The sequence below is a fragment of the Oncorhynchus nerka genome, linkage group LG27 (genome assembly GCF_034236695.1).
Source record: "Oncorhynchus nerka isolate Pitt River linkage group LG27, Oner_Uvic_2.0, whole genome shotgun sequence".
Lineage (NCBI taxonomy): Eukaryota > Metazoa > Chordata > Actinopteri > Salmoniformes > Salmonidae > Oncorhynchus > Oncorhynchus nerka.
The window spans coordinates 106,927,831-106,941,878 of NC_088422.1; the positions used below are offsets into that span (position 1 = coordinate 106,927,831).

At 45.4% G+C, this 14,048-nt stretch overlaps 1 protein-coding gene across 1 annotated transcript in view; it reads left to right on the forward strand.

Annotated features, from left to right (window-relative positions):
- LOC135565166 (protein SON-like) overlaps positions 1 to 14,048 on the forward strand; it is a 157,086-nt gene that overhangs the window by 10,901 nt on the left and 132,137 nt on the right. The window contains exon 3 of the mRNA XM_065011229.1: positions 10,870 to 11,023. Within this exon, the coding sequence (XP_064867301.1) occupies positions 10,870 to 11,023 (154 nt within the window). The remainder of the gene's footprint in view (positions 1 to 10,869; positions 11,024 to 14,048) is intronic.

Below are 14,048 nucleotides of genomic sequence, written 5' to 3' on the forward strand. Positions count from 1 at the left end.
AGTAGTGTGTGAATAGGGTCTGGGGTGGCTGTAGTGTATTAGTAGTATATTAGTAGTGTGTGAATAGGGTCTGGGGTGGCTGTAGTATATTAGTAGTGTGTGAATAGGGTCTGGGGTGGCTGTAGTATATTAGTAGTGTATTAGTAGTGTGTGAATAGAGTCTGGGGTGGCTGTAGTGTATTAGTAGTATATTAGTAGTGTGTGAATAGGGTCTGGGGTGGCTGTAGTATATTAGTAGTGTATTAGTAGTGTGTGAATAGGGTCTGGGGTGGCTGTAGTATATTAGTAGTGTGTGAATAGGGTCTGGGGTGGCTGTAGTATATTAGTAGTGTATTAGTAGTGTGTGAATAGGGTCTGGGGTGGCTGTAGTGTATTAGTAGTATATTAGTAGTGTGTGAATAGGGTCTGGGGTGGCTGTAGTGTATTAGTAGTATATTAGTAGTGTGTGAATAGGGTCTGGGGTGGCTGCAGTATATTAGTAGTATATTAGTAGTGTGTGAATAGGGTCTGGGGTGGCTGTAGTATATTAGTAGTATATTAGTAGTGTGTGAATAGGGTCTGGGGTGGCTGTAGTATATTAGTAGTATATTAGTAGTGTGTGAATAGGGTCTGGGGTGGCTGTAGTATATTAGTAGTGTATTAGTAGTGTGTGAATAGGGTCTGGGGTGGCTGTAGTGTATTAGTAGTGTGTGAATAGGGTCTGGGGTGGCTGTAGTATATTAGTAGTGTATTAGTAGTGTGTGAATAGGGTCTGGGGTGGCTGTAGTATATTAGTAGTATATTAGTAGTGTGTGAATAGGATCTGGGGTGGCTGTAGTATATTAGTAGTGTGTGAATAGGGTCTGGGGTGGCTGTAGTATATTAGTAGTGTGTGAATAGGGTCTGGGGTGGCTGTAGTGTATTAGTAGTGTGTGAATAGGGTCTGGGGTGGCTGTAGTATATTAGTAGTGTGTGAATAGGGTCTGGGGTGGCTGTAGTATATTAGTAGTGTATTAGTAGTGTGTGAATAGGGTCTGGGGTGGCTGTAGTATATTAGTAGTGTATTAGTAGTGTGTGAATAGGGTCTGGGGTGGCTGTAGTATATTAGTAGTGTGTGAATAGGGTCTGGGGTGGCTGTAGTATATTAGTAGTATATTAGTAGTGTGTGAATAGGGTCTGGGGTGGCTGTAGTATATTAGTAGTATATTAGTAGTGTGTGAATAGGGTCTGGGGTGGCTGTAGTATATTAGTAGTATATTAGTAGTGTGTGAATAGGGTCTGGGGTGGCTGTAGTGTATTAGTAGTGTGTGAATAGGGTCTGGGGTGGCTGTAGTATATTAGTAGTATATTAGTAGTGTGTGAATAGGGTCTGGGGTGGCTGTAGTATATTAGTAGTGTATTAGTAGTGTGTGAATAGGGTCTGGGGTGGCTGTAGTATATTAGTAGTATATTAGTAGTGTGAATAGGGTCTGGGGTGGCTGTAGTATATTAGTAGTGTGTGAATAGGGTCTGGGGTGGCTGTAGTATATTAGTAGTGTATTAGTAGTGTGTGAATAGGGTCTGGGGTGGCTGTAGTATATTAGTAGTATATTAGTAGTGTGTGAATAGGGTCTGGGGTGGCTGTAGTATATTAGTAGTATATTAGTAGTGTGAATAGGGTCTGGGGTGGCTGTAGTATATTAGTAGTATATTAGTAGTGTGTGAATAGGGTCTGGGGTGGCTGTAGTATATTAGTAGTATATTAGTAGTGTGAATAGGGTCTGGGGTGGCTGTAGTATATTAGTAGTGTATTAGTAGTGTGTGAATAGGGTCTGGGGTGGATGTAGTATATTAGTAGTATATTAGTAGTGTGTGAATAGGGTCTGGGGTGGCTGTAGTATATTAGTAGTGTGTGAATAGGGTCTGGGGTGGCTGTAGTATATTAGTAGTGTATTAGTAGTGTGTGAATAGGGTCTGGGGTGGCTGTAGTATATTAGTAGTGTATTAGTAGTGTGTGAATAGGGTCTGGGGTGGCTGTAGTATATTAGTAGTATATTAGTAGTGTGAATAGGGTCTGGGGTGGCTGTAGTATATTAGTAGTATATTAGTAGTGTGAATAGGGTCTGGGGTGGCTGTAGTATATTAGTAGTATATTAGTAGTGTGAATAGGGTCTGGGGTGGCTGTAGTATATTAGTAGTATATTAGTAGTGTGAATAGGGTCTGGGGTGGCTGTAGTATATTAGTAGTGTATTAGTAGTGTGTGAATAGGGTCTGGGGTGGCTGTAGTATATTAGTAGTGTGTGAATAGGGTCTGGGGTGGCTGTAGTATATTAGTAGTGTGTGAATAGGGTCTGGGGTGGCTGTAGTATATTAGTAGTATATTAGTAGTGTGTGAATAGGGTCTGGGGTGGCTGTAGTATATTAGTAGTATATTAGTAGTGTGAATAGGGTCTGGGGTGGCTGTAGTATATTAGTAGTATATTAGTAGTGTGTGAATAGGGTCTGGGGTGGCTGTAGTATATTAGTAGTGTGTGAATAGGGTCTGGGGTGGCTGTAGTGTATTAGTAGTGTGTGAATAGGGTCTGGGGTGGCTGTAGTATATTAGTAGTGTGTGAATAGGGTCTGGGGTGGCTGTAGTATATTAGTAGTATATTAGTAGTGTGTGAATAGGGTCTGGGGTGGCTGTAGTATATTAGTAGTATATTAGTAGTGTGAATAGGGTCTGGGGTGGCTGTAGTATATTAGTAGTGTATTAGTAGTGTGTGAATAGGGTCTGGGGTGGCTGTAGTGTATTAGTAGTGTGTGAATAGGGTCTGGGGTGGCTGTAGTATATTAGTAGTGTATTAGTAGTGTGTGAATAGGGTCTGGGGTGGCTGTAGTATATTAGTAGTATATTAGTAGTGTGTGAATAGGATCTGGGGTGGCTGTAGTATATTAGTAGTGTGTGAATAGGGTCTGGGGTGGCTGTAGTATATTAGTAGTGTGTGAATAGGGTCTGGGGTGGCTGTAGTGTATTAGTAGTGTGTGAATAGGGTCTGGGGTGGCTGTAGTATATTAGTAGTGTGTGAATAGGGTCTGGGGTGGCTGTAGTATATTAGTAGTGTATTAGTAGTGTGTGAATAGGGTCTGGGGTGGCTGTAGTATATTAGTAGTGTATTAGTAGTGTGTGAATAGGGTCTGGGGTGGCTGTAGTATATTAGTAGTGTGTGAATAGGGTCTGGGGTGGCTGTAGTATATTAGTAGTATATTAGTAGTGTGTGAATAGGGTCTGGGGTGGCTGTAGTATATTAGTAGTATATTAGTAGTGTGTGAATAGGGTCTGGGGTGGCTGTAGTATATTAGTAGTATATTAGTAGTGTGTGAATAGGGTCTGGGGTGGCTGTAGTGTATTAGTAGTGTGAATAGGGTCTGGGGTGGCTGTAGTATATTAGTAGTATATTAGTAGTGTGTGAATAGGGTCTGGGGTGGCTGTAGTATATTAGTAGTGTATTAGTAGTGTGTGAATAGGGTCTGGGGTGGCTGTAGTATATTAGTAGTATATTAGTAGTGTGAATAGGGTCTGGGGTGGCTGTAGTATATTAGTAGTATATTAGTAGTGTGTGAATAGGGTCTGGGGTGGCTGTAGTATATTAGTAGTGTATTAGTAGTGTGTGAATAGGGTCTGGGGTGGCTGTAGTATATTAGTAGTATATTAGTAGTGTGTGAATAGGGTCTGGGGTGGCTGTAGTATATTAGTAGTATATTAGTAGTGTGTGAATAGGGTCTGGGGTGGCTGTAGTATATTAGTAGTATATTAGTAGTGTGAATAGGGTCTGGGGTGGCTGTAGTATATTAGTAGTGTATTAGTAGTGTGTGAATAGGGTCTGGGGTGGATGTAGTATATTAGTAGTATATTAGTAGTGTGTGAATAGGGTCTGGGGTGGCTGTAGTATATTAGTAGTGTATTAGTAGTGTGTGAATAGGGTCTGGGGTGGCTGTAGTATATTAGTAGTGTATTAGTAGTGTGTGAATAGGGTCTGGGGTGGCTGTAGTATATTAGTAGTATATTAGTAGTGTGAATAGGGTCTGGGGTGGCTGTAGTATATTAGTAGTATATTAGTAGTGTGAATAGGGTCTGGGGTGGCTGTAGTATATTAGTAGTATATTAGTAGTGTGAATAGGGTCTGGGGTGGCTGTAGTATATTAGTAGTATATTAGTAGTGTGAATAGGGTCTGGGGTGGCTGTAGTATATTAGTAGTGTATTAGTAGTGTGTGAATAGGGTCTGGGGTGGCTGTAGTATATTAGTAGTGTGTGAATAGGGTCTGGGGTGGCTGTAGTATATTAGTAGTGTGTGAATAGGGTCTGGGGTGGCTGTAGTATATTAGTAGTATATTAGTAGTGTGTGAATAGGGTCTGGGGTGGCTGTAGTATATTAGTAGTATATTAGTAGTGTGAATAGGGTCTGGGGTGGCTGTAGTATATTAGTAGTATATTAGTAGTGTGTGAATAGGGTCTGGGGTGGCTGTAGTATATTAGTAGTGTGTGAATAGGGTCTGGGGTGGCTGTAGTGTATTAGTAGTGTGTGAATAGGGTCTGGGGTGGCTGTAGTATATTAGTAGTGTGTGAATAGGGTCTGGGGTGGCTGTAGTATATTAGTAGTATATTAGTAGTGTGTGAATAGGGTCTGGGGTGGCTGTAGTATATTAGTAGTATATTAGTAGTGTGAATAGGGTCTGGGGTGGCTGTAGTATATTAGTAGTGTGTGAATAGGGTCTGGGGTGGCTGTAGTATATTAGTAGTGTGTGAATAGGGTCTGGGGTGGCTGTAGTATATTAGTAGTATATTAGTAGTATATTAGTAGTATATTAGTAGTGTGTGAATAGGGTCTGGGGTGGCTGTAGTATATTAGTAGTGTGTGAATAGGGTCTGGGGTGGCTGTAGTGTATTAGTAGTATATTAGTAGTGTGTGAATAGGGTCTGGGGTGGCTGTAGTATATTAGTAGTATATTAGTAGTGTGTGAATAGGGTCTGGGGTGGCTGTAGTATATTAGTAGTGTGTGAATAGGGTCTGGGGTGGCTGTAGTATATTAGTAGTGTGTGAATAGGGTCTGGGGTGGCTGTAGTATATTAGTAGTGTGTGAATAGGGTCTGGGGTGGCTGTAGTATATTAGTAGTGTGTGAATAGGGTCTGGGGTGGCTGTAGTGTATTAGTAGTGTGTGAATAGGGTCTGGGGTGGCTGTAGTATATTAGTAGTATATTAGTAGTGTGTGAATAGGGTCTGGGGTGGCTGTAGTATATTAGTAGTGTGTGAATAGGGTCTGGGGTGGCTGTAGTATATTAGTAGTGTGTGAATAGGGTCTGGGGTGGCTGTAGCATATTAGTAGTGTATTAGTAGTGTGTGAATAGGGTCTGGGGTGGCTGTAGTATATTAGTAGTATATTAGTAGTGTGTGAATAGGGTCTGGGGTGGCTGTAGTATATTAGTAGTGTGTGAATAGGGTCTGGGGTGGCTGTAGTATATTAGTAGTGTATTAGTAGTGTGTGAATAGGGTCTGGGGTGGCTGTAGTATATTAGTAGTGTATTAGTAGTGTGTGAATAGGGTCTGGGGTGGCTGTAGTATATTAGTAGTGTGTGAATAGGGTCTGGGGTGGCTGTAGTATATTAGTAGTGTATTAGTAGTGTGTGAATAGGGTCTGGGGTGGCTGTAGTATATTAGTAGTGTGTGAATAGGGTCTGGGGTGGCTGTAGTATATTAGTAGTGTATTAGTAGTGTGTGAATAGGGTCTGGGGTGGCTGTAGTATATTAGTAGTGTATTAGTAGTGTGTGAATAGGGTCTGGGGTGGCTGTAGTATATTAGTAGTGTGTGAATAGGGTCTGGGGTGGCTGTAGTATATTAGTAGTGTGTGAATAGGGTCTGGGGTGGCGGTAGTATATTAGTAGTGTATTAGTAGTGTGTGAATAGGGTCTGGGGTGGCTGTAGTATATTAGTAGTATATTAGTAGTGTGTGAATAGGGTCTGGGGTGGCTGTAGTATATTAGTAGTATATTAGTAGTGTGAATAGGGTCTGGGGTGGCTGTAGTACATTAGTAGTGTGAATAGGGTCTGGGGTGGCTGTAGTATATTAGTAGTATATTAGTAGTGTGTGAATAGGGTCTGGGGTGGCTGTAGTATATTAGTAGTGTATTAGTAGTGTGTGAATAGGGTCTGGGGTGGCTGTAGTATATTAGTAGTGTGTGAATAGGGTCTGGGGTGGCTGTAGTATATTAGTAGTGTATTAGTAGTGTGTGAATAGGGTCTGGGGTGGCTGTAGTATATTAGTAGTGTGAATAGGGTCTGGGGTGGCTGTAGTATATTAGTAGTATATTAGTAGTGTGTGAATAGGGTCTGGGGTGGCTGTAGTGTATTAGTAGTGTGAATAGGGTCTGGGGTGGCTGTAGTATATTAGTAGTATATTAGTAGTGTGTGAATAGGGTCTGGGGTGGCTGTAGTATATTAGTAGTATATTAGTAGTGTGAATAGGGTCTGGGGTGGCTGTAGTATATTAGTAGTATATTAGTAGTGTGTGAATAGGGTCTGGGGTGGCTGTAGTATATTAGTAGTGTATTAGTAGTGTGTGAATAGGGTCTGGGGTGGCTGTAGTATATTAGTAGTATATTAGTAGTGTGTGAATAGGGTCTGGGGTGGCTGTAGTATATTAGTAGTATATTAGTAGTGTGTGAATAGGGTCTGGGGTGGCTGTAGTATATTAGTAGTGTGTGAATAGGGTCTGGGGTGGCTGTAGTATATTGTTGTGTGTGCCATGACCTTGGCGGGTTCAATATGTCACTGTCCCTGTGCAATGATATAACCCAGGAAGGACGCTATGGCAGCACGGAACTCACATTTTTCAGCTTTAATAAAAAGCCTCCAACAGCCGTTTAAGAACTTGGCGAACGTGTTGCTGGTGAGCCTCAGGGTCCTTGGCGAACGTGTTGCTGGTGAGCCTCAGGGTCCTTGGCGAACGTGTTGCTGGTGGAGCCTCCGGGTCCTTGGCGAACGTGTTGCTGGTGAGCCTCAGGGTCCTTGGCGAACGTGTTGCTGGTGAAGCCTCAGGGTCCTTTGCGAACGTGTTGCTGGTGGAGCCTCAGGGTCCTTGGCGAACGTGTTGCTGGTGAGCCTCAGGGTCCTTAGCGAACGTGTTGCTGGTGAGCCTCAGGGTCCTTGGCGAACGTGTTGCTGGTGGAGCCTCAGGGTCCTTGGCGAACGTGTTGCTGGTGGAGCCTCAGGGTCCTTGGCGAACGTGTTGCTGGTGGAGCCTCAGGGTCCTTGGCGAACGTGTTGCTGGTGGAGCCTCAGGGTCCTTGGCGAACGTGTTGCTGGTGGAGCCTCAGGGTCCTTGGTGAACGTGTTGCTGGTGGAGCCTCAGGGTCCTTGGCGAACGTGTTGCTGGTGGAGCCTCAGGGTCCTTGGCGAACGTGTTGCTGGTGAGCCTCAGGGTCCTTGGCGAACGTGTTGCTGGTGGAGCCTCAGGGTCCTTTGCGAACGTGTTGCCGGTGGATCCTCAGGGTCCTTGGCGAACGTGTTGCTGGTGGGGCCTCAGGGTCCTTGGCGAACGTGTTGCTGGTGGAACCTCAGGGTCCTTGGCGAACGTGTTGCTGGTGGAGCCTCAGGGTCCTTGGCGAACGTGTTGCTGGTGGAGCCTCAGGGTCCTTGGCGAACGTGTTGCTGGTGAGCCTCAGGGTCCTTGGCGAACGTGTTGCTGGTGAGCCTCAGGGTCCTTGGCGAACGTGTTGCTGGTGAGCCTCAGGGTCCTTGGAAAGAAATCAGGATGACATCTAAATACACTAAAACGAAGCGTCCAATCACATCCCTCAGCACGATAACGACTCAGTTCTGGAGAACAGCAGGGCCGTTAGTAAGACCAAAAGACCAAACACTCAAAGTGACCCAGTGGTGTGTTGAACAGAGTCTTCCACTCGTCCCCCTCTCTTATGCAGACAAGGTGGTTCCGGAGGTCCAGTTTGGTAACCGTGGCACCATGGAGGGGGGAGAAAGCAGAGCTGATGAGTGGCAAGGGGTACTTGTTCTTAACAGTGATGTTATTCCGCCCACTGAAGTCTCTGCACGGCCTCAATGACCCGTCCTTCTTCTTCTCAAAGAAAAACCCAGCCTCCACCAGGGAGGAAGAGGATAAGTCCTGCAGCCAGAGAGTCCTGGATGTACCTCTCCATAGCCTCTTGCTCGGGAAGAGAGAGGTTAAACACCCGGGGAGAGGAGCTCCAGGCTGGAGGTCAATGGGGCAGTCGTACGGCCGATGAGGCGGCAGCAAAAAAATAAACATCCTGTTTTCAGGACTCTGTCTTTCAAAGATAATTCGTAAAAATCCAAATAACTTTACAGATCTTCATTATAAATTGTTTAAACACTGTTTCCCATGCTTGTTCAATGAACCATAAACAATTAATGAACATGCACCTGTAGAACGGTCATTTAGACACTCACAGCTTACAGACGGTAGGCAATTAAGGTCACAGTTATGAAAACTTAGGACACTAAAGAGGCCTTTCTACTGACTCTGAAAAACACCAAAAGAAATATGCCCTGGGTCCCTGCTCATCTGTGTAAATGTGCCTTAGGCATGTTGCAAGGAGGCATGAGGACTGCAGATGTGGCCAGGGCAATAAATTGCAATGTCTGTACTGTGAGATGCCTAAGAGGAGACAGGGAGACAGGACAGACAGATGATCGTCCTCGCAGTGGCAGACCACGTGTAACATCACACCTGCAGGACAGGTACAGGATGGCAACAACTGTCCGAGATACACCAGCACAATCCCTCCATCATTGCTCAGACTGTGCGCAATATAATGAGAGAGGCTGGACTGAGGGCTTGTAGGCCTGTTGTAAAGGCAGGTCCTCAATAGGCTGCTAGAGGCTGGACTGAGGGCTTGTAGGCCTGTTGTAAGGCAGGTCCTCAATAGGCTGCTAGAGGCTGGACTGAGGGCTTGTAGGCCTGTTGTAAGGCAGGTCCTCAATAGGCTGCTAGAGGCTGGACTGAGGGCTTGTAGGCCTGTTGTAAGGCAGGTCCTCAATAGGCTGCTAGAGGCTGGACTGAGGGATTGTAGGCCTGTTGTAAGGCAGGTCCTCACCAGACATCACCAGCAACAATGTCGCCTATGGGCACAAACTCATGTAGTACCCTTCCTGCAGGCTCATACTGACATGACCCTCCATCATGACAATGCCACCAGCCATACTGCTCGTTCTGTGCGTGATTTCCTGCAAGACAGGAATGTCAGTGTTCTGCCATGGCCAGCGAAGAACCCGGATCTAAATCCCATTGAGCACATCTGACACCTGTTAGATCGGAGGGTGAGGGCTAGGGCCATTCCCCCCAGAAATGTCCGGGAACTTGCAGGCCTTGGTGGAAGAGTGGGGCAACATCTCACAGCAAGAACGGGCAAATCTGGTGCAGTTGATGAGGAAGAGATGCACTGCAGTACTTAATGCAGCTGGTGGCCACACCAGATACTGACTGTTACTTTTGATTTTGACCCCCCCCCCCTTTTTGTTCAGGGACACATTATTCCATTTCTGTTAGTCACATGTCTGTGGAACTTCAGTTCAGTTTATGTCTCACTTGTTGAATCTTTTTACATTCGTACAAATATTTACACGTTTTAAAAAGTTTGCTGAAAATAAACGCAGTTGACATTAAAAGGACATGTATGTTTTTGCTGAGTTTAGGTTATGTTGTATTGAAATTAATATGTGGGTGGAGTGGGGAGGAGGTGGGGGATTTAACTCATAATATGTATAAGAGGATCTTTGTTTCTGTTTTTGTGCTTTTACTTTGTTTTTGCTGTTTTTCTAATGTAGGCTAAAAAATATCCTAATAAAATGACAAATCTAATCTCAACACTCAGGAGGGCATTTTCTGTCACCTAAACAGCTCTCACAGTTTTGTGGAAAACGTACAAACACCAACTGTAAAATCTCAATGGCATTTCTGCAATTTTAAGCAGTTACGCAAGGTAACCTTTAACCCCTCCTCTCCTTCTCTGCAGGGTAAGGTAACCTTAACCCCTCCTCTCCTTCTCTTCTCCCCTCCTCTCCTTCTCTGCAGGGTAAGGTAACCTTAACCCCTCCTCTCCTTCTCTGCCTTCTCCCCTCCTCTCCTTCTCTGCAGGGTAAGGTAACCTTAACCCCCTCCCTCTCTGCTTCCCCTCTGCTCTCCTTCTCTGCAGGGTAAGGTAACCTTAACCCTCCTCTCCTTCTCTGTAGGGTAAGGTAACCTTAACCCCTCCTCTCCTTCTCTGTAGGGTAAGGTAACCTTAACCCCTCCTCTCCTTCTCTGTAGGGTAAACCCCTCCTCTCCTTCTCTGCAGGGTAAGGTAACCTTAACCCCTTCTCCTTCTCTGTAAAGGTAACCCCCCTCCTCTCCTTCTCTGCAGGGTAAGGTAACCTTAACCCCTCCTCTCCTTCTCTGCAGGGTAAGGTAACCTTATTCTCCTCTCCTTCTCCTTAACCCCTCCTCTCCTTCTCTGTAGGGTAACCCCTCCTCTCCTTCTCTGGTAACCTTAACCCCTCCTCTCCTTCTCTGTAGGGTAAGGTAACCTTTAACCCCTCCTCTCCTTCTCTGCAGGGTAAGGTAACCTTAACCCCTCCTCTCCTTCTCTGCAGGGTAAGGTAACCTTAACCCCTCCTCTCCTTCTCTGTCGGGTAAGGTAACCTTAACCCCTCTCTCCTTCTCTGCAGGGTAAGGTAACCTTAACCCCTCCTCTCCTTCTCTGCCGGGTAAGGACCTTAACCCCTTCTCTCCTTCTCTGTAGGGTAAGGTAACCTTAACCCCTCCTCTCCTTCTCTGCAGGGTAAGGTAACCTTTAACCCCTCCTCTCCTTCTCTGTAGGGTAAGGTAACCTTAACCCCTCCTCTCCTTCTCTGCAGGGTAAGCTTGTGATAACAGTACAGCTATGTGATGAAGAGCAGACTGAGGATGAGGAGGGTGAGGAGTACTTCCTGTTGTTCTCTGGCTCCTCCCAGAGTCACCTGACCAGTGCCTTGTGGAGCGGCCATGACACTCTGCACACCCTCTGTCCCGGTAAGACTTTAAATAAACTTGATTAATCACAGAGGATTGGTCAACAGACACATACAGCAACATGTACATATACCAGAGAAACAGACTGAGAACTGATGGCCGAGTAACAAGCACAGTTCATGACTACATCAGAGAATCATAGGCTGAGTACCGATGCCCGACTTTGACTGGCTTTCATCAAGCTGCCCACTCAAGAAAAAGCTTCAAACTGTGGCCAGGGCCTGCAGGTTATCAATCAACCTACCAGGGTAGTTACAAAACAGCACAGGAATGACATCATCAACATGTATTGATCACATCTTTACTAATGCTGCAGAAATCTGCTCTAAAGTAGTATCCAGATCCATTGGATGTAGTGATCACAATATAGTAGCCATGTCTAGGAAAACCACAGTTCCAAAGGCTGGGCCTAATATAGTGTATAAGAGGTCAGGCTGGGCCTAATATAGTATATAAGAGGTCAGGCTGGGCCTAATATAGTGTATAAGAGGTCAGGCTGGGCCTAATATAGTGTATAAGAGGTCAGGCTGGGCCTAATATAGTGTATAAGAGGTCAGGCTGGGCCTAATATAGTGTATAAGAGGTCAGGCTGGGCCTAATATAGTGTATAAGAGGTCAGGCTGGGTCTAATATAGTGTATAAGAGGTCAGGCTGGGTCTAATATAGTGTATAAGAGGTCAGGCTGGGCCTAATATAGTGTATAAGAGGTCAGGCTGGGCCTAATATAGTGTATAAGAGGTCAGGCTGGGCCTAATATAGTGTATAAGAGGTCAGGCTGGGTCTAATATAGTGTATAAGAGGTCAGGCTGGGCCTAATATAGTGTATAAGAGGTCAGGCTGGGTCTAATATAGTGTATAAGAGGTCAGACTGGGCCTAATATAGTGTATAAGAGGTCAGGCTGGGCCTAAAATAGTGTATAAGAGGTCAGGCTGGGTCTAATATAGTGTATAAGAGGTAAGGCTGGGTCTAATATAGTGTATAAGAGGTCAGGCTGGGCCTAATATAGTGTATAAGAGGTCAGGCTGGGCCTAATATAGTGTATAAGAGGTCAGGCTGGGCCTAATATAGTGTATAAGAGGTCAGGCTGGGCCTAATATAGTGTATAAGAGGTCAGGCTGGGCCTAATATAGTGTATAAGAGGTCAGGCTGGGTCTAATATAGTGTATAAGAGGTCAGGCTGGGTCTAATATAGTGTATAAGAGGTCAGGCTGGGTCTAATATAGTGTATAAGAGGTCAGGCTGGGCTAATATAGTGTATAAGAGGTCAGGCTGGGCCTAATATAGTGTATAAGAGGTCAGGCTGGGCCTAATATAGTGTATAAGAGGTCAGGCTGGGTCTAATATAGTGTATAAGAGGTCAGGCTGGGCCTAATATAGTGTATAAGAGGTCAGGCTGGGTCTAATATAGTGTATAAGAGGTCAGGCTGGGTCTAATATAGTGTATAAGAGGTCAGGCTGGGTCTAATATAGTGTATAAGAGGTCAGGCTGGGCCTAATATAGTGTATAAGAGGTCAGGCTGGGCCTAATATAGTGTATAAGAGGTCAGGCTGGGCCTAATATAGTGTATAAGAGGTCAGGCTGGGCCTAATATAATGTATAAGAGGTCAGGCTGGGCCTAATATAGTGTATAAGAGGTCAGGCTGGGTCTAATATAGTGTATAAGAGGTCAGACTGGGCCTAATATAGTGTATAAGAGGTCAGGCTGGGCCTAAAATAGTGTATAAGAGGTCAGGCTGGGTCTAATATAGTGTATAAGAGGTCAGGCTGGGTCTAATATAGTGTATAAGAGGTCAGGCTGGGTCTAATATAGTGTATAAGAGGTCAGGCTGGGCCTAATATAGTGTATAAGAGGTCAGGCTGGGCCTAATATAGTGTATAAGAGGTCAGGCTGGGCCTAATATAGTGTATAAGAGGTCAGGCTGGGCCTAATATAGTGTATAAGAGGTCAGGCTGGGTCTAATATAGTGTATAAGAGGTCAGGCTGGGCCTAATATAGTGTATAAGAGGTCAGGCTGGGTCTAATATAGTGTATAAGAGGTCAGGCTGGGTCTAATATAGTGTATAAGAGGTCAGGCTGGGTCTAATATAGTGCATAAGAGGTCATACAATACGTTCTGTAGTGATTCCTATGTTGATGATGTAAATAATATTTGCTGGTCTATAATGAGGTAATGAGGAGCAACCAGACGCTGCTGGTCTGTGGTGTGTAATGAGGAGCAACCAGACGCTGCTGGTCTGTGGTGTGTAATGAGGAGCAACCAGACGCTGCTGGTCTGTGGTGTGTAATGAGGAGCAACCAGACGCTGCTGGTCTGTGGTGTTTAATGAGGAGCAACCAGACGCTGCTGGTCTTTGGTGTTTAATGAGGAGCAACCAGATGCTGCTCGTCTGTGGTGTGTAATGAGGAGCAACCAGACGCTGCTGGTCTGTGGTGTGTAATGAGGAGCAACCAGACGCTGCTGGTCTGTGGTGTGTAATGAGGAGCAACCAGACGCTGCTGGTCTGTGGTGTGTAATGAGGAGCAACCAGACGCTGCTGGTCTGTGGTGTGTAATGAGGAGCAACCAGACGCTGCTGGTCTGTGGTGTGTAATGAGGAGCAACCAGACGCTGCTGGTCTGTGGTGTGTAATGAGGAGCAACCAGATGCTGCTGGTCTGTGGTGTGTAATGAGGAGCAACCAGACGCTGCTGGTCTGTGGTGTGTAATGAGGAGCAACCAGATGCTGCTGGTCTGTGGTGTGTAATGAGGAGCAACCAGACGCTGCTGGTCTGTGGTGTGTAATGAGGAGCAACCAGACGCTGCTGGTCTGTGGTGTGTAATGAGGAGCAACCAGACGCTGCTGGTCTGTGGTGTGTAATGAGGAGCAACCAGACGCTGCTGGTCTGTGGTGTTTAATGAGGAGCAACCAGACGCTGCTGGTCTGTGGTGTGTAATGAGGAGCAACCAGACGCTGCTGGTCTGTGGTGTGTAATGAGGAGCAACCAGACGCTGCTGGTCTGTGGTGTGTAATGAGGAGCAACCAGA